The sequence below is a fragment of the Dendrobates tinctorius genome, unplaced genomic scaffold (genome assembly GCF_039654945.1).
Source record: "Dendrobates tinctorius isolate UK_male_01 unplaced genomic scaffold, ASM3965494v1 ptg000046l, whole genome shotgun sequence".
Classification (NCBI taxonomy): Eukaryota; Metazoa; Chordata; class Amphibia; order Anura; family Dendrobatidae; genus Dendrobates; species Dendrobates tinctorius.
In genome coordinates, this window is record NW_027361714.1 from 23692323 (window position 1) to 23717002 (window position 24680).

A 24680-nucleotide genomic window follows, 5' to 3' on the forward strand; every position below is an offset into this window, starting at 1 on the left:
TTGTGTTTGCTTTCATAACACTGTGGGAGTAAAAGCTTCATTCACAGACAGTCCAGCCGCAGATTTGTTTGGGGTTTTGCAAAGCCGGCGAAAATCTGTGCACAGAGACAAAACAAACACACAAACATTGGAAAAAATAAACAGGAGCCCCGGAGGCCTACAATTGTACGGCGTGGTGTCTGCCTGGAAGGAGGAAGTGCAGGAGGGGAGCTCCATTTATTGCCCACACATTTTTGAGGGGCACAAAGAAGAACAGAGTGATGTATGTACAGATGCACAATGGCCACGAAGGAAATGGAGAGAATAATTGTTCCTGTCATTATCACGGCATAGAAAGTCACTTCCTGATGCTTTTCTATGTGCACAGGGTTTCTCGGTCACTTTTTAGACATTTATGTTCTAGAGAGAGGTTGCACAGTTTTTGCTTCTTTTTAACTCTTTTGCTACCGCAATGGTTACTAAGTGCTTCCTTTTATTATTGCTCCACGGACTGTGAGCCCACACGATTGATAATAATGCGGGTATAACAAATCCCCATTGCTAGAGTTACATTAGTGTCCTTGTAAGCATGAATAGGTTTTTGCTGTAGACAGACATAGGGTGGTCTGAAGATTCCAGAATTGGAAGATTAACCTGAAGACCAGGACTTCTGTCAGGGGAGGACTAGAAGAACCTTATTGTGATGATGAACTTTCACATGTTTGAAACTGAAGTGCCATTCATATGTGGCTCCTCTAAAATTTCTTTATCATGTAAACTAATTTGCTTGTAAAATGTTCCTATTCTAAGGATTTTACCCAGCTAATCATATAACAGAGACAGAGAGACTTTAGTTGCAACATGGTTGCCTGCTAAGACTAATATGGTGGTAATGGGGTCTTCAGTAGGCCACCAGCTACCAGAATAACTATCATTTAAATGCTGCTGCCCTATTTGACAGCGCCATTTTTATGTTTACACAGCAGTGACTCGACCAGAGCAATCTCATGTCGCCGCTCTTACACGCAGTGCGGGTGCAGGCTGAGGAACACACTAGGCATCTGCCGATATAAGTTTCTGAGCTCACTTCATTCATGGGGACCTGACCTAGGATGTGCTATTACTTCCTATGTTGGGAAAGGGTTAACATAATTGGTCAGTTTATTTTAAATGAATTGTGGACATAATTTTGTGAGACTTAGTAATACATATGGTAAGATGCAAAATTTTTAGGTAAGTATGGAAAAATTGCTGCAATGTAAGAGTTCTTTGAAAAATAGAAGCGTTATTAGTTTTTTTTATCAGTTACCAGAATGCAAAGTGAATGAACAAAAGAGAAATCTAAATCATATGAGTATTTGGTGTGATCACCCTTTATATTCAAAACAACATCAAAGCATTATTTCTAGGTACAGTTGCACATAGACTTTGAAGGAACTTGGCAGGGAGGTTGTTTAAGACATCTTGGAGAATGAACCACAGATGTAGCTTGTGCAAATCCTTGTCTCCTCATGTAATCCCAGACAGACTCATTGATGTTGAGATCAGGGATCTGTGGGGGCCATATCATCACTTTCAGGACTTCTTGTTGAAGTTACTTCTCGATGACGTGGCTGTATGTTTGAGGTCGTTATCCTGCTGCAGAATAAATTTGGGTCAATCAGACACCTCCCTGATGGTATTGCATGATGGATAAGCATCTGCCTGTATTTCTCAGCATTGAGTTACACCATATTAATCCTGACTTAATCCCTAACTCAAAAACTTGCAAGCAACCTCCACCATCCTTCACTGTTGTCTGCAGACACTCATTATTATACCGGTCTCCAGCCTTTCGGCGAATATACTGCCTTCCGTTACAGCCAAATTTTGACTTATCACTCCAGAGTATCTTCTGCCATCTTTCTTCATCTGATTTCCTATATTTTCATGCAGAGTTGAGTCACGTGGCCTGGTTTCCAGAGGTATAGGTTTTTTGCCACAATTTTTCCACCACTTCTAGCCAGACTTCTCCAAACAGGAGATGATTGTATCTGTATCTCACTGGTTGCTGCTAGGTCTGAGCGGACGGCTCTATTGGATTTCAAAGGGAAGTAAGCATGATGTGTCTTTCGTCGTCTATAGTTTCCTTGATTAACCATTGTGTATACGATCCTAAACATTGCCATTTCTTGGGGTCCTCAATGCTGAGTAAAATAAGCAGATAATTAAATATCATGTTATACCATCAGTAACACATTTGATTGACCCCAAAATTCTTCTACAGCATGACAGCGATCCCAAACATACAGCTTATGTAATTAAAATCGATCTTCAGCATAAAAAACAAAGGGTCCTGAAAGTGATAATAAGGCTCCTACAGATCCCTGATCACAACATCATCTGGTCTATCTCGGATTATATGAAAAGACAAAAGGATTTGTGCACGGTTATATCCACAGATGATCTGTGGTTAGTTCTCAAATACTGCTGAGTTCCTTCAAAAACTGAGTGCAAGTGTGTCTAAATAATTGATGCTTTGATGCTCTTTTGAAGGCCAAGAGTGGTCACACCAAATATTGATAAGATTTATTTTTCACTTTTGTTCACTCACTAACTGATAAATTAAGGTGTTAATACTTCTATTTTTGAAAGCATTCTTACTTTGCAACATTATTTTCACACCTGTCTAAAACTTTTGCACTGTATTACAGATTTTCCTCCTGTATTTGTTACTGTAGTTACCTCTGATGGAGTTGAATGTGACCAAACCTGTCCATAAACATCATCCAATTGAAAAACGTTTTTGATGGACAGCTGCATTTCAATTGGAGGAGACTGAAAGACAGGTCTGATCTCATAAGGGGCGGACACTTATTTCTTGGGAGCCCTGTACTAGGAATGTGTCTGGGCCCCTCTTCTTTTATGGCAGCTAAGCTACATAGTGTGCATGTATACATTTATTACATAGTTTTCTGCCTTTCTATTTAATGCACTGTGCATTATTACTAAGCATACTAACTTGTTATGTACAATGCCATCTCTTATTACATAGCATCCTCTCTTGTTATATATAGCCCTTTTCCTTATATAGTGTATTCTCTCGTTATTTACGTTATTCATAGCACCCTGATCTTTATTACATAGCATTCTCTCTTGTTAGATATACCTGAATGATTATGGGAAAGCTGTTTTTCTGATGGAGGAGGCTAATGGACTTGTCTTCTGGTCAGGTGCCATTACATCATCAGTTATTTTATTTTATATCTAACAAAAGAGGACTATGTAATAAAGAGAGGGCTCTGAATAACTAAAATAATTAGAATATGCTATGTAAGGAATGGTGCTATATATAACAAGAGATATTATGCAATAATGGGATGACACTACACAATAGAAGACACTATGTAATGAGGGATGGCGCCATACTTAACAAGAGAGAATGCTATGTAATTATGAATGGTGCTATACATAAGAGGGAACTATGTAATTTGGACTATACATAACAAGACAGTGCATTGTATATTAAGGGGCGGAGCAATACATATCAAGAGAGTACACTATATACTAAGGGACAGTGCTATACATAAGTGAGTATACTATATACTAAGGGACAGTGATATACATAATAAGTGAGTACACTATATACTAAGGTACATTACTATATATTATAAGGATTCATTCGAACATTCGCGTAACGTGTCGATGTTCTGCCTGATTTTTTTTCTCAGGGAGCACACAGACCCATTGAGTATGTCTTATACTGATTCTCAAAATTTGATTAGAATAGGACATGTTCAGAGTCCCTTGGATCTCTGATTTTCACCGATGTGTGAATGTATCCATGAAACTATGGGTCTGTGTGCCGGCCTAACACGAACATTTCACTTGAATGTGTTAATGTTGCCTAAAGGAGGTGGTTTATGTATATTTTCATCTTTTACATTTTAAAAACTACAAAAAGGAAAATGGGATGATGCAAAATTTGGGCACCGTGCATGATTAGTACCTAGTAGTGCCCTCTTTTGCAAGTATCACAGCTTTTAGATGCTTTTTGTAGCCAGCCCAGGGTCTTTCAATTCTTGTTTGAGGGATTTTAATCCATTCATTCTTGGAAAATGTTTCCATTTTTTTTAGATTCCTAGGTCCTCTTGCATGCACTGATATTTTAAGGTTTAGCCACAAATGTTCTATGATGTTCAGATCAGTTGACTGTCAAACCTTCAGCTTGCGCCTTGTGAGGTAGTCTATTGTGGATTTTGCTTCAAGAATTTGTTGAAATTACATTTAATTCATTCTTCCCTCTACCCGTGAAATGTTTCTCGTGCCATTGGCTGCAACACAACTCCAAAGCATGATTGATCCACCCCCATGCTTAATGGTTGGCGAGATGTTGTTTTCCTGAAATTCTGTGCCCTTTATTCTTCACACATACCTTTGATCATTGTGGCAAGGAGTTATATTTAAATTCACCAGTTCACAAGACTTGTTTCCAAAATGCATCAGGCTTGTTTAGATGTTCTTTTGCATACTTCTGACAGTGAATTTTATGGTGAGGATGCAGGAGAGGTTTTCTTCTGATGACTCTTCTATGAAGGCCATATTTGTGCAGGTGTCTCAGAACAGTAGAACAATGTACCACAACTCTAGAGTCTCCTAAATCTTTCTGAATGTCTTTTGCCTCTCTAGCAATCATACAAGCAGCCCTAACTGAAATTTTGCTTGATCTTCCAGACCTTATCTTGACCTCTACTGTTCCTGTCAACTGTCATTTCTTAACTACATTTCAAACTGAGGAAAGGGCAACTTGAAAATGTCCAACACAACGATAATGATGAGGGCAATCTGGTCATGGGCCTCGAGCAACAAGCCATATTGTCCTCTTCATAATCCACCCCTGTACGGTTCCTCTTCACCTTTTAGCCCAATCATATTTGTATATTGAGATACAAGTGGCACCAAAGAGTTAATATAGATTTTGGCTCAAAGATCAGGTCCAGAAGACTATGAGCCAAAAGTTTTGGATTCTGAAACACAGTATGATCAGTAATATATATATATATATATATATATATATATATATATACATCCTCTTTAGATTAGAATTCAAAACATATATAATTATGTACAGAATTGAACACATGATAAAGTTCTATAGCTCTTAAGTCATGAAATGCATCACTTGAGTTGGATATGTTTATTGCATATACTATATATTTGTTCTATTAGACTGTTAAAGGGAATCTGTCACCCCTTTTTCGAGATATCATATAATGATATCATTCAATTGTGTGTCACATAAGGATTCTCTTAGTACTTTTGCTTCCCCCTGACCCCGCACCTTTCATGCATAAATACATTTTTTATATCGGTTCAGATGTATGTAAACTGCCGCTGTCCGGGCCGCTGGGCGGGGCTTATTCAACTGCTCCCCCCTCCCTGTCTTGCTTTACACAAGAAGAAATGCGTAGAGCAAGACAGGGAGGGGGGGAGCAGTTGAATAAGCCCCGCCCAGCGGACCAGACCACAGCAGTTTACATACATCTGAACCGATATAAAAAAGGTATTTATGCATGAAAGGTGTGGGGTCAGGGGGAAGCAAAAATACTAAGAGAATCCTTATGTGATACACAATTGAATGGTATCATTATATGATATCTCAAAAAAGGGGGTGACAGATTCCCTTTAAGATGAAGGAATGCCGCAGAAAGATGTTCTTAGTTTTCAGTTAAGTGACAAAACATGTTCTAGATCCTGTAATATAGCACTAAGCAGATCAAATGTTCTTGTCTCCTAAACGGTCCCGTCATGAAAATCAAGTAAATATCAGCCTGGTAGAGACAGAAGACTGGGAGCTCCCTTCATTTAGAGTCTTTAATCTTTGTGTGTGCGTGTGTTTGTGAGCAAGCCAAGGAGGGGACACTGTAGATCAGAATTACCATGGGAAAGCTTCTCCGGAATGTCCCTACCCCACAAAACAAGACGAGAGGCACCACCATACATTTTTAGGAGTTTTGGGAACTGCTGTTCTTAATTTTTTCTGTGCTGCATTATTTAATTTCACACACAATAGTGTATTGTTACCAAACCTTCTGATACATTATATTAGTACATCGCTCTTCCATAGCACAGTGCTCTACTCTCATCCCCTCTCATGTTAATTGTCTTGACCTGCAGTAGAACAAGACTAGAAAAATTTTTTATAAATGTAAATTAGTTATAGAACGGCTCAAAAAGAAAAAACTAATTTTTAAAAAAATTCCTTTATTCTCAATTTGCTAAAAAATTCCTCGAAAAAGTCTTAGAACCAAAGGCACCTTAGATGCTATGCATACTCCATTATAATCCAGCCTATATAAAAATGGGTTTCACAACACTCGATATTGGGTAATAATCCAATTGTCCCTGTGGGGCCCTGTGACTGACCCCTACCTAAGGGTACCGTTACACGTAGCGATGCACCGGCGATCCCGACAACGATATGGATCGCTGATGCATCGCTAAGTGGTCGCTAGTGAGCTGCCACACAGGCAGATCTCACCAGCGACATCGCAGGGGTCGGGGTCGCTACTTACCTGTCAGACGAGGCGATCCTGACGTCCACCCGCCCGCGTCCACGCGTCGCTCGTCGGCACCACAGGAAGCTGACGACGAGAAATGGTCCAGGAGCTTCTCGCGCGACCAACGATGATCAGCGGGGGGAGCTGGTCAGAGGTAAGTATCACATGCAGCGATATCGCTAGCAATATCGCTGCAACGTCACAAAATCGGTGACTTTACAGCGATATTGCTAGCGATATCGCAGTGTGTAACGGGGGCTTAACAGCGGAAGTTGGCACCCTCTTGGAATGCAAATGGCGCCCCCGCTCCACGGCGGCTATCCCTACTCACCCTATTCAAATCCTATCAAACGGATGACAAAGGTAGCAGAGGATAAAACAATAGCCAGGTTGCCTAATATATCAAGGGCAATCCCGATAGGACACCCGGCACCACAAACCACCAAAAATACAGGGGTACAACCAGTAGCTGAAAAACAAATTACTTAATGGGGTATAGCAAAGATGAAGGGATACTAGCAGTCCCTAATTAGTTTATCCCTACCTGACAGCGGAGCTTTTTCACCCTAAGTTGTACTGGTGCCCCCGCTCAGCGTCATAGAATCATAGAATCGGCGTCGGCTATCCCTTATTGACCCTTGCAATTACAGTACACCCCAGTTCTAAAATTTCAATTGAGGGAGATAGAAAAAAGAGCCTTTGACCAGAATAGGGGACTGCTGATAACACAAAAAAAATCCCTAAAAACCCAGAAAGAAAAAATCACACAATAGGGCTTATGGAAAATGAGGGATGTTTGGTGAGCCGGACGTTTGTCAGATTTTCTAACACAAAAAAATTCTGACATCCTTATAATCCTATGATAATAGATATAAAGGTTAATGATTTATAAGGTCTCTGGCTCTAATCACATCCGCTCCCATATGAAAGCACCAATATCATCATGTCTCATATCTCTAACTTCCCTCATATTGCACCATATCCAAAAAAAATTTTGGCCAGTATATAACAGATTAAAGAGAACTTTACTCAATGCTGACTATATCTCATCACGCCTCAAATTTTGAGGCAGGTGGGAGCTAGTGGAAGAGCCGGGCGTTTATCAAATTTACTGTCAATCAAATAGTGACCTCCTCATAGTCCTATAGTACGAACATTGTCAACTTATGAGGTCTCTGCTTGAGTATAATCACATCCGCTCCCCAATGTGTAAGTCGATACCACCATAAATCATATCATTAGCTACCCATATATTGCACTATGCTCAGAGATAAATGATCAGCCAGCATATAACAGGTTAAAAAAAAACCTTAGCTCAATGCTAATTACATCCCATCACGCCTTGACGCGTTTCCCTCCCATGAAAGGAGTTCCTCAGGAGGCCCATGATACTGTTGTATGCTCCCTTAGAGCATCTGATATAGCGCCTTGTTGCATGTGTCAATCAGAGTGTAGTAACTAATGGTCATTTATAGTCGCCCCGCTGCACCTTTCAAAATAACAGGGCAAAAGGTCGTACCACGGACGCCTAATACATGTCTCCACAAATGCAAATGCGCCTGTGCGGCATTACAGGCCCCAGAGGTACACCATCCAGATATTTCCGCTTCCTGTCACAGATTACTCCTAGCTAAGGGAGCCGTCTCTACTGTGCCTGTGTTGACTTTCCAGTGCACACGTAGTGCGCATGTCCGAAATTAAGCAGTGTGTCCTGGTCCCACGGGTGTACCGCGCATGTCTGGCACATATTTCCGGGCATACTGCGCACACGCCGGCTACAGACCGAGTAATCCTCCCTATATCTGCCTTAATCTCTCGGGTGCGCATTACTGTACCACATCGCGCAGGCCCGGACCCTCAGTAGTAGATCTGCGCATGCCCACACTGAGGGCCGAGGGATCCTCCATATATCTGCATTAATCATTCAGGTGCGCGTTCCGGCACCACATCGCGCATGCCCAGAGATTCCATAATGATAATCTCATCCACTCACAAATATTATCCGGGCTTCAGTCAAATAGAGACAATATACCCTCCCAGCCACCATCAAACAGGTCACGAGACCATATTATAATTGAGTATAGCCTAATTCTAAAGTAACGGGCTGGATCCCTGGCATCATTCAGAACAACAAAAACAATACACTCATAGTGCATGTGCAGAGTTATGCATCCTGGCCATCTAAAAAAACCAGAAAAACCTATATATGACAATATTGCACAAACGCACCATATCTCAGATAGTGTATATTCCTTCCCTCTTTACCAATAGAGAAACGCTGAGAGAGTACCCATTCCCACCCAAAAAAAAAAGGGGGGGTACACTCACCAACCTTGGTTATCAGGCTATACCAAATTACCAAATCCATGACACCCCATTAAAACTAGATAACAAAACTGATAATCATCAGGGTCCAAATGGTATCTCACCCTGGGATTCCCATAGATCATCTCTTTAGATCCATGATAGGTCAAAGGCTTCTCTGTATTTATAGTAATAGAGGCAAATGATTTTTAGATATCATATTAGGTTGTTTTCAAATGAAGCACCTATAAGTTAATCGATCATTGAGGCCCCTAGGAGCCATGGATTCCATCTTAAAGATCCATCGTGTCTCTTTCTGTAAAATTAACCTATCCCAGTCGTCTTGTCTCCCACTTTGCTTGACCACCTCCAGAACACAAAAGGAAAGAACATCTCCATTCCCCCCATGTCCTTCCCACACATGACGGGCCACAGGGGTATCCCTTTTGTTTTTTATGTCCCCCAAATGCTCACTGATTCTCCTCCTAAATTCCCTTTTGGTTTTGCCAATGTAATTTTTTGGACAAGAACATGTTGCCACATATACAGTTGTGGCCAAAATTATTGACACCCCTGCAATTCTGTCAGATAATACTCAGTTTCTTCCTGAAAATGATTGCAATCACAAATTCTTTGGTATTATTATCTTCATTTAATTTGTCTTAAATGAAAAAAACACAAAAGAGAATGAAGCAAAAAGCAAAACATTGATCATTTCACACAAAACTCCAAAAATAGGCCAGACAAAAGTATTGGCACCCTCAGCCTAATACTTGGTTGCACAACCTTTAGCCAAAATAACTGCGACCAACCGCTTCCGGTAACCATCAATGAGTTTCTTACAATGCTCTGCTGGAATTTTAGAACATTCTTCTTTGGCAAACTGCTCCAGGTCCCTGATATTAGAAGGGTACCTTCTCCAAACTGCCATTTTTAGATCTCTCCTCAGGTGTTCTATGTTCACCTGTTAGGTGCCACAGGTAAGTTACAGGTGCTGTTAATTACACAAATTAGAGAAGCATCACATGATTTTTTTGTGTTTTTTCATTTAAGACAAATTAAATAATAATTAATTAATAATAATACCAAAGAATTCGTGTTTGCAATCAATTTCAGGAAGAAACTGAGTATTATCTGACAGAATTGCAGGGGTGTCAATACTTTTGGCCACAACTGTAGCCACTACAAAAGAGCTAAACAGGAAGGCACGTGTTAGATAGGAGGGTCTGTGGTACCTTAAAGTATGGGAATTGCTCATTTTGTAGGTATGTGATGTCCGGTAAATGTTTTATAAGTGCATCTAATGGTAGGAAGTGTTTTGTTAGGGATTTCGCTAACTGTAAAACTGTTGGAGTGGTACAGTTGTGGCCAAAAGTATTGACACCCCTGCAATTTTGTCAGATAATACTCAGTTTCTTCCTGAAAATTATTGCAAACACAAACTCTTTGTTATTATTATCTTCATTTAATTTGTCTTAAATGTAAAAACACAAAAAGAATTGTCCTAAAGCCAAATTGGATATAATTCCACACCAAACATAAAAAAGAGGGTGGACAAAAGTATTGGCACTGTTCTAAAAATCATGTGATGCTTCTCTAATTTGTGTAATTAACAGCACCTGTAACTTACCTGTGGCACCTAACAGGTGTTGGCAATAACTAAATCACACTTGCAGCCAGTTGACATGGATTAAAGTTGACTCAACCTCTGTCCTGTGTCCTTGTGTGTACCACATTGAGCATGGAGAAAAGAAAGAAGACAAAAGAACTGTCTAAGGACTTGAGAAACCAAATTTTGAGGAAGCATGAGCAATCTCAAGGCTACAAGTCCATCTCCAAAGACCTGAATGTTCCTGTGTCTACCGTGCGCAGTGTCATCAAGAAGTTTAAAGCCCATGGCACTGTGGCTAACCTCCCTAGATTTGGACGGAAAAGAAAAATTGACAAAAGATTTGCGAATGTTGGATAAAGAACCTCAACTAACATCCAAACAAGTTCAAGCTGCCCTGCAGTCCGAGGGTACAACAGTGTCAACCCGTACTATCCGTCGGCGTCTGAATGAAATGGGACTGTATGGTAGGAGACCCAGGAAGACCCCACTTCTTACCCCAAGACATAAAAAAGCCAGGCTGGAGTTTGCCAAAACTTACCTGAAAAAGCCTAAAACGTTTTGGAAGAATGTTCTCTGGTCAGATGAGACAAAAGTAGAGCATTTTGGGCAAAGGCATCAACATAGAGTTTACAGGAGAAAAAAAGAGGCATTCAAAGAAAAGAACACGGTCCCTACAGTCAAACATGGCGGAGGTTCCCTGATGTTTTGGGGTTGCTTTGCTGCCTCTGGCACTGGACTGCTTGACTGTGTGCATGGCATTATGAAGTCTGAAGACTACCAACAAATTTTGCAGCATAATGTAGGGCCCAGTGTGAGAAAGCTGGGTCTCCCTCAGAGGTCATGGGTCTTCCAGCAGGACAGTGACCCAAAACACACTTCAAAAAGCACTAGAAAATGGTTTGAGAGAAAGCACTGGAGACTTCTAAGATGGCCAGCAATGAGTCCAGACCTGAATCCCATAGAACACCTGTGGAGAGATCTAAAAATGGCAGTTTGGAGAAGGCACCCTTCAAATATCAGGGACCTGGAGCAGTTTGCCAAAGAAGAATGGTCTAAAACTCCAGCAGAGCATTGTAAGAAACTCATTGATGGTTACCGGAAGCGGTTGGTCGCAGTTATTTTGGCTAAAGGTTGTGCAACCAAGTATTAGGCTGAGGGTGCCAATACTTTTGTCTGGCCCATTTTTGGAGTTTTGTGTGAAATGATCAATGTTTTGCTTTTTGCTTCATTCTCTTTTGTGTTTTTTTCATTTAAGACAAATTAAATGAAGATAATAATACCAAAGAATTTGTGTTTGCAATCATTTTCAGGAAGAAACTGAGTATTATCTGACAGAATTGCAGGGGTGTCAATACTTTTGGCCACAACTGTATGTACCAGTCTGTCTCTGATGGAACGGCCTTTGCGAAACGTGATCTCAGGTCTTCTAGAGCAGGGTTTCCCAACTCCAGTCCTCAAGGCACACCAACAGATCATGTTTTCAGGATTTCCTTAGTATTGCTCAGGTGATAATTGCTTCACCTGTGCAATACAAAGGAAATCCTGAAAACATGATCTGTTGGTGTGCCTTGAGGACTGGAGTTGGGAAACCCTGTTCTAGAGACCATACCTGACAATTCTACATCAGCCTGCAAAATACTCCAATGTTTATTAAGGATTCTAAATATCTGGTCCACTTGGTTGTCATAAGTCCCTATCACTCTTACAGTATTATTACTCTCCATTGGAGTGTTTGATTGCAACAGTGTCTGTCTCTCCTTCCCCAAAGCATTTCTAAAAGCGGGGTTCAAAACATGATCAGGGTACCCCCGTTCCCTAAATCTCTGTCTAAGCTCATAGGTCTGTGTTCTAAAGGTCTCTGAATTCGAGCAATTCCTCCTAGTTCTGAGGCATTTTCCTCGAGGAAAACCCCTCCTGAGGGGGACAGGATGACAGCTGTCCCACCTCAGGAGGGAATTCATAGCTGTGGGCTTTCGATATACACTCGTTGTCAAAGCTCCTTGGTGAGCTTTCATAATTTTCACATCAAGGAAGGCTAGTTCTTTGTGTCTACTTTCAGAAGTAAATCTCAAGCCAATAGGATTCACATTCAATTCTCGTACAAATTTTTCAAACTCTTCCTTTGACCCCACCCATATAACAAACACGTTGTCTATGTATCGGTACCAGGCGGCCACTTTATTCACCCACCACTCTTCGGCGCTGGTAAAGACCATAGTTTCCTCCCACCTGCCCAGGAGGAGATTTGCATAAGAGGGCGCACAGGAGCAACCCATTGCGGTCCCCCTGAACTGGTGGAAGTACTTCCCATCAAATGTAAAGTAGTTATGGGTCAAAACAAAGTCCAGCAATTCATGTACCAGAGTATTGTGGTTCCGAAAATATACAGCCCTTGTTCCAAGATATTAATCCAAGGCTTTCAGGCCCATCTCGTGTGGAATACTTCTATAAAGGGCTTCAACGTCTATAGAACCCAGAAGGGCTCCCTCTTCAATAACAATACCATCAATTTTAAGTAAGAGGTCAGACGTGCCCCTTACATATGATGGTAAGGCCATAACAAATGGACGCAATACCTTATCCAGGTAGATGCCAACATTTTGGCTCAAAGAGCCCACCCCAGATACTATAGGTCGTCCACATAGAGGTGTCAACCCTTTGTGGATCTTGGGGAGGGCATAGAAGGTTGGTATAACAGGGCAATCCAGAACCATAAATTTATACTCATTGACAGAGATTAGTCTATCATTGAGGCCTTTATCCAAGATGACCATCAAGGCCTCAATAAACTCATCTGTGGGATTTTTGTCAGGCCTTCCATATGTGTCCTTGTCATCGAGAATCCTTCTACACATGTCCATATATGTTTTGTGGTCAAGGATGACTAAATTACCCCCCTTGTCTGATGGCTTGATTATGATGTCGGTATTTCTCTCCAAGCCATCCAGTGCTTCCAACTCATCCCTACTTCAATTGGAAACAACATTGGGGTTACTATCATGGAGCTTTTTTAAGTCGTCCTCGACCACTTTCAAAAAAATCTCAATATTAGTGTAATCACCAGGAGGAGGCATCTTTTTACTTTTTAACTTCACATCAGTATGTGGGCCTAGGCCCCGATCTCTTTCATTTTCTTCCAACAATTCGGCAAGGACATTGACCCCCTCTAGTTCATCGCCAGAAAGCCCCAATTTTAGACACTGTTCGCTATCATTCTGAGAGAAGAACTTCTTCCATTTTAATTTCCGACAGAAGAGGTTAATGTCCTTAACCCAAGAAAAAGAATCAAAACGTGTAGTTGGGACAAATGATAGTCCTTTGCTCAAAACTCCAATCTCCCCTGGTGAAAGGACATGTTCACTTAAATTAATGATCTGATTATCTTTCATATAGTCTAATTCCGTTTTCTCAGGTCGTAGCCCAAAGGGGCTCTTTGATCCAAAAAAGAGGAGGTATAGAGGAGGGCACAGAGGAAGAGGGTACTAGGCTTGAGGATCCTGAGGCCTGTTCCCCCATCGTGGGGCCTGAATAATTGAAACTTCGTCCCCTGCCCCCATAGCGACCCCCTACTTTTCCTCTCTGATTAATGGAGCATCTAAGGTGCCTTTGGTTCTAAGAACAAGACTAGGTTGTTTTTTCTTTATTTTATATTTTATTATTATTATACATTTTTATAGCGCCAGTTATGTCATGGTGCTTTACGTGGGAAAGCGGCAAATATAGACAAGTACAATAAACATGAGCAAAACAAGGCACACACAATATATTTGTCATGGATTTGTTATAATTAAGGTAAATGCCTATTTTACTATCAAAACTCAAGAAAAAAAAGAAAATGAGCAAATACCCTGCAGTAAATAAATAGCAACAGTGCATTAAAATAATATAGGGTACTTGGTTAAAATATTTGTATAAAAAAAAATTTAAAAGCCATAATATAGGGTACATGATTAACATATTTTTTCTCAAAATTATGTTAACAAAGTACCCTATATTATTTTCTTGCACTGTTGCTATTTATTTACAGAAGACTATTTGCTCATTTTGTTTTTTTCTTGGGTTTTGTTTGTTTAGTGGCCAGTGTGAACATGCACTTACATGCTGCATGCACATCAGCTTACATTCCAGTTCATAGCTTTTGCCTATTTTACTATGTATAGCCAATGTAACATGGAACTATGTAGTTTTATCATGGTCATTTAATTACAAGACTATTTTTGGAATTTACTTCGTAGTCTATTTCCAAAAGTTGTATAGTCTGTACATATCATAGATGAAATAGAAGGTGCCATTTTGGTCACTTAATGCCGTCCCCTACCCCCAAACAAGCTATTATACTGTTTCCTTTGAGATCAAAGCTAAATGTCTGAGTAATAAAGAGTGAGACATAAAGGGGTTGTAATTTTTTAAAAAACATCTGTTTTATTAAAAGAGCCTCCTAACTATAAGCTCAATACAACTTTTTGAAAAAGGTTCTGTCATGATCCAGGTCGGAGTTTGCTTCTTGCTTTTCTTTCCCCGGCCTGGGCATGGAGGGGTTAACTTTTCCTGCCTCTCTTTGGTTCTTGGATGGCTATTTTTGGTGCTATTTATGGCAGCCTTTGTCAGTGATAGTTTTGGTCCTTGGCTTGAGCAGCAGATCCGTATACCTTAGCGATCCTTCTGCCTCTGACTTCCTGTGTGTGTGTCTGACCCGTTCCCTATCCCTGACTTTGTGTACGTTTGGTGATTTCCCTACAGTGTATGCCTCGACTTGAACTCTGAACTCCGCCTCCGTTTTTTCTTTCTCTGGTACTACGTTCCCCGACGGCTTTTGACCCATTGGCTTGTACCTTGACTCCTCTTTCCATCTCACATTATGGATACCGCGCTTGTGACCTCTGGTACTTTGTCTTCCTGATTGTTGCTGACCAGTCTGACTACTCTGCCGCCTCCTGGTGGCAGCCTGCACTTCTGCACCGAGGTGCTACACAGTAAGTGGAACCCTTTTTTCCCGTAACAGCACCCCCTGGTGGAGGCTGCGCTCAACTGCCCCGCAGTTGCATTACATTATCACTGACCCACTACTGTACATTTTAAAAGATATTTTTTTCTCTGGTAAGGATCCGCTCCATACTTTGGCAGACCAAGTGGCCAACCTTACTCAGATAATGCAGGAGTTATCTGTGGAGCACAGGGCCTTGGTTATTTCTCAGAAGCAGGTGCAGAGGGAGATGGCTGAGACAGATAAGTTAACCCGGGGAACTCCTCTGTCAGTAAGTCTGGTGAGGTGACTGTCGTGTCTCTGTACTCTCGTGGATCTCTCCCTGACACCTTCTCTGGCGAGAAGGACAAGTTCCGCACATTAAGGGAGGATTGCAAATTATTATTTTTCTTTAGACCCCGATCTTTAGGGGATGAGGTTCAGCGGGTGGGGATAATTGTATCTTTACTGAGGGAGGGTCTGCAGTCTTGGGCTTTTTCCTTACCCCCGACCGCCCCTGAGAGAATGTCTGTTGATCAGGTTTTTGAGGCTCTGGGCCTCATCTATGACAAACCATACCAAGTCAGATTGGCAGAGGCCACTATTATGGGCCTATTGCAAGGAAAGCTCTCTGCTGAATGGTACTGTTTGGAATTTCGGAGATGCTCCCCAGAGGTGTCCTGGAATGACTCGGCACTCAGGTGTCAGTACCGGAGGGGACTGATCATTTAAAGGACAACCTGGCCCTTCATCCTCCTCCCAGCTCTCTAGAAGAGGCCATGACTCAGACCGTTCACATGGATCGGAGGTTACGGTAGAGAGGAGTCGTGCAACGGGAAGCCCCTTTCCTTCCGATTAAACTAGAACCTTCACAACCTGCTGAACCCATGGAAGTAGGGGCCATCACCTTCAAGAAAAAGGAAAGGAGATGTCAACGGGAAGGTCAACTTTGTTTTTACTGCAGTGCTCCAGGACATTGAAAGAAGGACTATCCCTCCTGTCCTTCTACTCCCAAGGTGTCGGTAAATGCCTTAGTCTGGGTAACTACCGAGGAGGTTGCCCAGACTCACAGGTATCTTTACCCTCATTCCTTAAAGTACTGTTAAAAGTGGAACTTGGTGTTGAGAACTGCTTCACTCCCACTTTGACCTTTGTGGGCTGTGGGTCATCCATGAATCTAATTGACTCTAAACTGGTGGCCAGCTGTAAGTTAGGGCCATTTAGGTTGGGGACTCTCATTAAAATCGTGGCCATTGATTCTACACCCCTCACCAAGGGCGAGCTTAATTTCATCTCTAAAACGTTTAAGGTGGGGCCTTACACCAGGAGCGTATTTCATGTTTTTTTCTTGGATAAACTCCCTGCTGGCTTGGTGTTGGGGTTTCCTTGGTTGCAACTTCATAACCCGGTTATTGACTGCGGGTGCCGGCATATTGTGAAGTGGGAACCAAATTGTTCTAAAGGTTGTCTGCCTGCTATGTCTATGTCATCCGTCAGTCTGGAGGGTATTCCAGAGTACCTGAAGGACTTTACGGATATGTTCTCTGAAAAAGAGGCTGAGGTTTTATCATCACACCACCCATTTGATTGTACCATTAATTTTGTTCCTAATGCTAATATGCCCAAGGCCCATTTGTATAATTTATCTGGTCCCAAGCGTATGGCCATGAAGGAATACAACTCTGAGAGTCTTTGCAAAGGGCACGTTCGCCCTTCCATGTCCCCTGTGGTGGCTGGGTTCTTTTTTGTGAAAAAGAAAGATGGTGGTTTGCGTCCGTGCCTCGATTTCTGAGAGTTGAATAAGATCACTGTGAGAAGTACTTACCCCCTCCCACTTATCCCTGATTTATACAACCAACTGTCTGGGGCTAAGTGGTTTTCTAAATTAGATCTTCAGGGGGCATACAATCTCATCCGTATATGGGAGGGGGATGAGTGGAAAACTGCCTTTCTCACCTCAGACGGTCTGTTCGAATATTTGGTTATGCCTTTTGGGTTGACTAATGCGCCATCTGTTTTCCAAAATTTTATCAACCATGTCTTTTCTGACTTTATTGGGTGCTTTATAGTTTTGCATCTTGATGATATTCTGTTATACTCTGTGGAGAAGCAGGCCCACATAGGTAATATGCGTTCGGTTCTCCAGAGACTCCTGGAAACCGTCTCTTTGCTAAGCCAGAGAAATGTTTGTTTTTGGTCCAGGAGTTGTCCTTTCTGGGGTTTGTCTTGTCAGCTGAGGGATTTCGTATGGACCCCAGAAAGGTACAGGCCATTGTGGACCAGGTTCAACCCAGGGATCTTAAAGGTCTTTAGCGTTTCTTGGGGTTCACTAATTATTATAAGAAATTTATAAGGGGGTTTTCTCAAATTGTTAAGCCCCTCCCTGATTTGACCTGTAAGGGGTCTGATATCAAGAATTGGCCTGCTCCAGCCGCAGTGGCATTTTCAGCGTTAAAGAAGTGTTTCATGTCTGCCCCTGTATTGATTCAACCGGATCCATCTGAATCGTTTATTGTAGAGGTTGACGCCTCGGAGGTGGGGGTGGGGGCGGTATTATCCCGGGGTCTTACCACTTCAACCAATTTAAGACCTTGTGCCTTCCTCTTGAAGAAATTCTCTTGTGCGGAAAAGAATTATGATGTAGGTAACAGAGAGTTATTGGCCATTAAACTGGCGTTTGAAGAATAGAGGCATTTTTTGGAGGGGGCGGTCCATCGAATCACTGTGATTACAGATCATAAGAATCTGGCTTACATCGAGTCTGCCAAGAGGTTGACACCGAGACAGGCGAGATGGTCACTGTTTTCTCACGGTTTTAATTCTCTATTACCTTTCGGCCTGGTTCTAAAAATGTCAAGGCCGATGCCTTATCCCGTAGTCTGGACCCGATATCACCTCCTGAACCTCCTTCCTCCATTCTTCAGCATGGTGTGGTTGTGGCTGGGGTGTCCTCGGTGTTGGAGTGGGAGATTTGTGAGGCTCAGTCTCTTGCCCCTCCGTCATTGCCAGTTAATAATCTCTTTGTACCCATTCAATTTCGTCTCAGGATACTTTGGAAGTTTCATGATTCAGCCCTGAGTGGAAATCCTGGAATCTCGGCTACCCGTAAAGCTGTTTCTAGGTTGTTTTGGTGGTCCTCATTGGCTTCAGATGTGGTGAAGTTCGGGTCGTCCTGTCATGTATGTGCTCGTGCTAAAAATTCCCACAGCCGGCCAGCCGGGGAAGTGATGCCTTTGCCAATTCCTGATAGACCATTGTCTCATCTGTCCATGGATTTTATCACTGATCTTCCTCCTTCTAGTGGTAAAATGATCATTTGGGTCATGGTGGAGAGATTTAGTAAGCAAGCGCATTTTGTACCTTTGACAGGTCTGCCTAATGCAGAGACGTTAGCTAAATTGTTTATTGAACATGTGGTACGGCTGCATGGTGTGCGTGTGAGTGTGGTTTCGGACAGGGGAGTGCAGTTTGTGTCCAAGTTTAGGAGGCCATTTTGTAAAAGTTTGGGTATCTGTTTGACCTTTTCTTCAGCATATCATCCTGAGACTAATGGTCAGACAGAGAGAAGCAATCAGTCCTTGGAACAAATCTTGTGTGGTTTGACAACACCCCGACTGGACGATTGGTTTTCCTCTTTTCTTCAGCCTGTGGCTGAATTTGCTTTTAATAATCAGTCCACGGGTGCCTCCCCTTTCTTCTGCAATTATGCGTTTCACCCTCATTTTTGGGAATTTTCCCAACAGGATTCGGGGTGACCTGGGGCTCATATAGCTGTGCAATGTTTGGGGCAGGTGTGGCAGGAGGTCCTGAGGAATATTGGGGAGGCTCAGGGGAAGTATAAATTCTTTGCTGAGAAAAGACGATCTGTGGGGCCAGTATTCCGGGTTGAGGATGGGGTATGGTTGTCCACCAGGAATATTAAGCTTAAAGTTCCTTCTGCTAAGTTGGGGCCCAAGTTCATTGGCCCTTATGAGATTGTGGAGATGGTCAATCCTGTGGCCTACCGTTTGCACCTTCCCCGTCTTTATGGATTCCCAACGTGTTCCATAAAGCTTTTTTGAAACCGTTGGGGTATTCCTCTGGGGAACCTTCATCTCCTCCGCCACCCATTTCGGTGGATGGCCAGAATGAGTATGAGGTAGAACGGATTGTGGACTCTCACTTGGACCATCGCTCACTCCATTATCTGGTCCATTGGAGGGGCTACGGCCTGGAGGACCGGTCCTGGGTTCCAGCACGATCGGTCCATGTGGATCAGTTGGTCCAGGCCTTTCATGCTCCGTATCCTGGGAAGCCTGGGGGTCTGGTGGCCTCCCCTTGAGAGGAGGGTACTGTCATGATCCAGGTCGGGGTTTGCTTCTTGATTTTCTTTCCCCGGCCTGGTCATGGAGGGGTTCTTGGTTGGCTATTTATTGGTGCTATTTTTGGTAGCCTTTGTCAGTGATAGTTCTGATCCTTGGCTTGAGCAGCTGATCTGTATACCCTAATGATCCTTCTGCCTCTGACTTCCCGTGTGTGTGTCTGACCCGTTCCCTATTTCTGACTTTGTGTACGTTTGGTGATTTCCCTACAGTGTATGACTCGACTTGAACTCTGACCTCCGCCTCCATTTTTTCTGTCTCTGGTACTACGTTCCCCGGCCGGCTTTTGACCCACTGGCTTGTACCTTGATTCCTCTTTCCGTCTCATGTTTTGGATACGGTGAGCCTGTCTGGCTGTGACCTTTGGCTCTCTCTGACCTCATGTATTGCTGTGACCTCTTGTACTTTGTCTTCCTGTATGTTGCTTACTCTGGCCTGTCTGACTACTCTGCCGCCTCCTGGTGGCGGCCTGCACTTCTGCACCGAGGTGCTACACAGTAAGTGGAACCCTTTTTTTCCCTTAACAGCGCCCCTTGGTGGAGGCTGCACCCAACTGCTCCACTGTTGCATTACAGGTTCTTTTAGTTTAAAGCACTAATCCAGCTGGGTTTGTTATTGCAGTGCTGAAGTGGTGCTACTCATCTAAGTTCCCTGCTCCTAATCTAATTTTTACCAGCTGCTGTCTTCTACTATTATCAGCGCCTCACTGGTCCAGCAGTTTGTGACCAGTGTTTGCTGGGGGATTCGGAAGTCACAGCTCAATGTGAGTCTACGAGAGGGAGAACAGGGCCAGAACAAGGCCCTCATAGTCTTACATTGAGCACTTGTGACCGTAACCTCTGACTTCTGGTCAGTCAGAAGTTGTGGTGACAATTTGTCAGCACGGGATAAGAACATCAGCTGGCACAGCTGAAGACCGTGACTGGTAAGTATATTACTAAGCCGCAAACTTAGATTAGTGGTATCACCGTAGTTCAAAAATTAAAAAAAACACTAGAGTGATGCCTTAAGTTCACACGATGAGTTTTTGATGAGGTTTTGATGCTGCATATTTTCACTACATAAAAAATGAAGCGTCTTATAGTTCCAGCAAATTGAATGGGATTTATATAAATTTTGTGCCCACTGTGCTTTATTTTTTTCATGCAGCATAAACTGACCTACGGTTTGAAATCTGCAAAATGTAAATTTCCCTTGCGCATACACTGAGTTTTATTGGGGGATTTTCCCAAAAAAATTGCATTAGATATAGAAAATCCACAGGTAAAATACTTATATGCATTTTTATTGCATTTTCAGAACAAAAAAGTACTAAAAATGCATGTAAACCATAGATGACTATTACTGTATATACTTGGGTATAAGCAAAGTTTTTCAGCACATTTGTTATGCTGAAAAAGCCACCCTTGGCTTATACATGAGTTGAGGGTCCCAGAAAACAGAGGGGGAGTGGCAGCGGCGAAGCAACGGGTCACAGGTGGCAGGAGCCGGCTGCTGCGACCAACACCTGTGCCTGCTTCTAAACAGAAATGAATATTCAATGCGCTCGCAGTGAATATTCATTTCTATTTAATAGCGGGCACAGGAATTGCAGCCACCGGTTTCCTGCAGCGACTGGGCAAACACGTGTTCCCGCTATTTATGGGAATGAATATTCACTGCCCTCCACTACCATGGGCATGGAGTGCAGTGAATATTCATTCCCTTTGGTAGCGGGCACACGTGATTGTCCAACCGATGCAGCTGCTGGCATTGGAACAAGATGTTGCGAGGGAGTGCAGGGACAGTAAGTAGGATGTTTTTGGTTTTTCTGATGGGGGCATGCATACCAGGATAGGGATGAGGGGGCCATGCATAACAGAATAGGGATGAGGTGGCCATGCATACCAGGATAGGGATGCGGTGGCCATGCATAACAGAAAGGGATGAGGTGGCCATGCATACCAGGATAGGGATGAGGGGGCCATGCATACCAGGCTTATACTCGAGTGAATAAGATTTCCCAGTTTTTTGTGGTAAAATTAGATGCCTCAGCTTATATGCATAGCTTATATTCGGGTCGACTTACACTCGAGTATATACGGTTATTAAGTTTTGTCAAAATTAATTACCAGGAAGTATCAAAAACAAGCAGATTTATTTAAAACATGACATACAAAAAAAGAAACAAAAACCATAGCATAAAATGTGATAAAAACCATGAAAAACAGACTAAAAAAAAGTAATAAAATAATATAAAAATGCAAGGAACCTAATTTACCTAACGGGTGCAGAAATGCTGCACAAAATCTGCAACCTCAAAAAAATCACCAAATACTCAAATTTGGAATGTAGTGTAGTCTTAAACCATTCAATCCCTTAAATCATAACAAAAAACAAATCTAGTTTAATTATACAATCCACAGGTCAATAAAACAATGGCCTGATTAGTTGCTATGAGAAATTGTTTCATTTTTTCCTTTGCAGACATTCTTGGTCATTGTCCTGTAGTATTTGTGATTGGCATTGTACACGTTTTTACATTTGGTTATGTAATGTGTACATAAATGACCATTTTTTTGTCCTTTTTTTGTAGGTTACTTTGATGCCCATGCCTTGGCTATGGATTTCATGAGCATTGGTTTTCGAGAGTGTTTAACAGAAGTTGCAAGGTATCTTAGCTCTGTTGAAGGTCTGGACACAGCAGATCCCCTCCGAGTTCGACTAGTCTCTCATCTTAGCACTTGTGCCTCACAGAGGGAAGCAGTGGCAATGACGTCAATGACCCAGCACCAGCATTCCCTGCATCCTCACCACTGGGCGGCAGCTTTCCATCAACTTCCTGCTTCTTTGCTACAACAAAATGGACTCTCTTCCTCTGAGAACATGCCTTGCAGACTTTCCACAAATACAGAGTTACCACCACAGCACGGTTCTGCCCTTCTCACAGCTACATTTGCACATGCGGATGCTGCTCTAAGAGTGCCTTCTGTGGGCAGTGTAGCTTCAGGTGTTCCTCCTCTTTCTACCTCTTTGTTCTCGCTTTCAGCAACAGTACATGCCGCGGCAGCCGCTGCTGCACACAGCTTTCCATTGTCATTTGCTGGAACATTCCCCTTACTTCCACCAGGGGCAGCTGCAGCGATGGCAGCTTCTGCTACAGCCATTACTTCTCCCTTGTCTGCAACTTCTAGTCCTCGGCAAGCAAGCACTAGTGGAAATAGCAAGCCATATCGACCCTGGGGGACTGAAGTAGGGGCCTTTTAACTTGCTGCTATTTAAATGGACTTATGTAAAGACAGTCATGTGCAGGAACAGTGTCCTTAGTCAAATAAATTGTCTGAAATATGCAGATGACCTCTGGATTAAGAGATTACGTAACAATCTAACAATATATGTTGTTTCTAGAATTTGGATTATACTTTTATTGTAACAGCTCTGAGGCAGTTTTATTCAACCTTTCATTGGCTTTGCATATAGACAAATACAAGGTGGGGCAACTTCATATGTCCCTGGTCACCATCATTTCGAGTAGTGCGTTCAATGTCTTCATCCAAAATTGTTGGTTCATGTAGGTCAGAGTTGTCTAGACATGGTTTCATTGTTGATAATTAATGCTAATGTTTAGTACAAATTTTACCAAATTTTATTTTCATGGAAAGAAAAACAATGATAATAAATAGCAAATCTTACATAGCCCATTTAATTTATGGAACCTGTTATAACACTGACTTCGGGATCACAATTTTGTCCACAAATTGCTGGAAATAGCGTGTCACATATGTTTTTAAGCATATTAATTATCACTCCTCTGTGTGAGCTTTAGACAACCTCTCTGTCAGATGATATCTATAACAATAACTGCTGGATGTATTGAATCATAGAATCATAGAATCGTAGAGTTGGAAGGGACCTCCTGGGCCATCTGGTCCAACCCCCTGCTCAAAGCAGGATTCGCTAAATCATCCCAGTCAGATGTTTGTCCAGCCTCTGTTTGAAGACTTCCATTGAAGGAGAACTCACCACTTCTCGTGGCAGCCTGTTCCACTCATTGATCACTCTAACTGTCAAAAAGTTTTTTCTAATATCTAATCTGTGTCTCCTCCCATTCAGTTTCATCCCATTGCTTCTAGTCTTTCCTTGTGCAAATGAGAATAAAGTTGATCCTTCTACAATGAGACAGCCCTTTAGATATTTGTAGACAGCTATTAAGTCTCCTCTCAGTCTTCTCTTTTGCAAACTAAACATTCCCAAATCCTGCAACCTTTCCTCATAAGACAGGGTTTGCAGACCGGTCACCATTCTGGTCGCTCTTTTCTGAACTTGCTCCAGTTTGTTGATGTCTTTTTTAAAATGTGGTGCCCAAAACTGGACACAATATTCCAGATGAGGTCTGACCAAAGAGGAGTAGAGGGAAATAATGACTTCACGTGATCTAGACTGTATGCTTCTGTTAATACATCCTAGAATTGCATTTGCCTTTTTTGCTGCTGCATCACACTGTTGACTCATATTCAGTCTGTGATCTATTATACTATACCCAAGTCTTTTTCACATGTGCTGTCACTTAGCCCTATTCCTCCCATTCTATATATGCTTTTTTCATTTTTATTGCCCAGATGTAGTACTTTGCATTTCTCCCTGTTAAAAACCATTCTGTTAGTTGCTGCCCACTTCTCCAGTTTATTTAAATCTTTTTGAATCCTCTCTCTCTCTTCTCTAGTATTAGCTATCCCTCCTAGCTTTGTGTCATCAGCAAATTTAATCAGTTTACCCTCAATTCCTTCATCTAAATCGTTGATAAAGATGTTAATACAGGGCCCAGGACAGAGCCCTGTGGTACCCCACTTGAGACATTCTTCCAACTGGATGTGCAGCCATTTACCACCACTCTTTGGGTCCGATCACTAAGCCAGTTATGAATCCACCTAACAGTTGCCTTG

General features: G+C 42.2%; 1 protein-coding gene across 1 annotated transcript in view; it reads left to right on the forward strand.

Annotated features, from left to right (window-relative positions):
- HEY2 (hes related family bHLH transcription factor with YRPW motif 2) overlaps positions 1-23429 on the forward strand; it is a 61799-nt gene extending 38370 nt beyond the window's left edge. The window contains exon 5 of the mRNA XM_073575757.1: positions 22334-23429. Coding sequence (XP_073431858.1) covers positions 22334-23004 — 671 coding nt within the window. The 3' untranslated portion in view covers positions 23005-23429. The remainder of the gene's footprint in view (positions 1-22333) is intronic.
- Positions 23430-24680: the final 1251 nt, after the last annotated feature.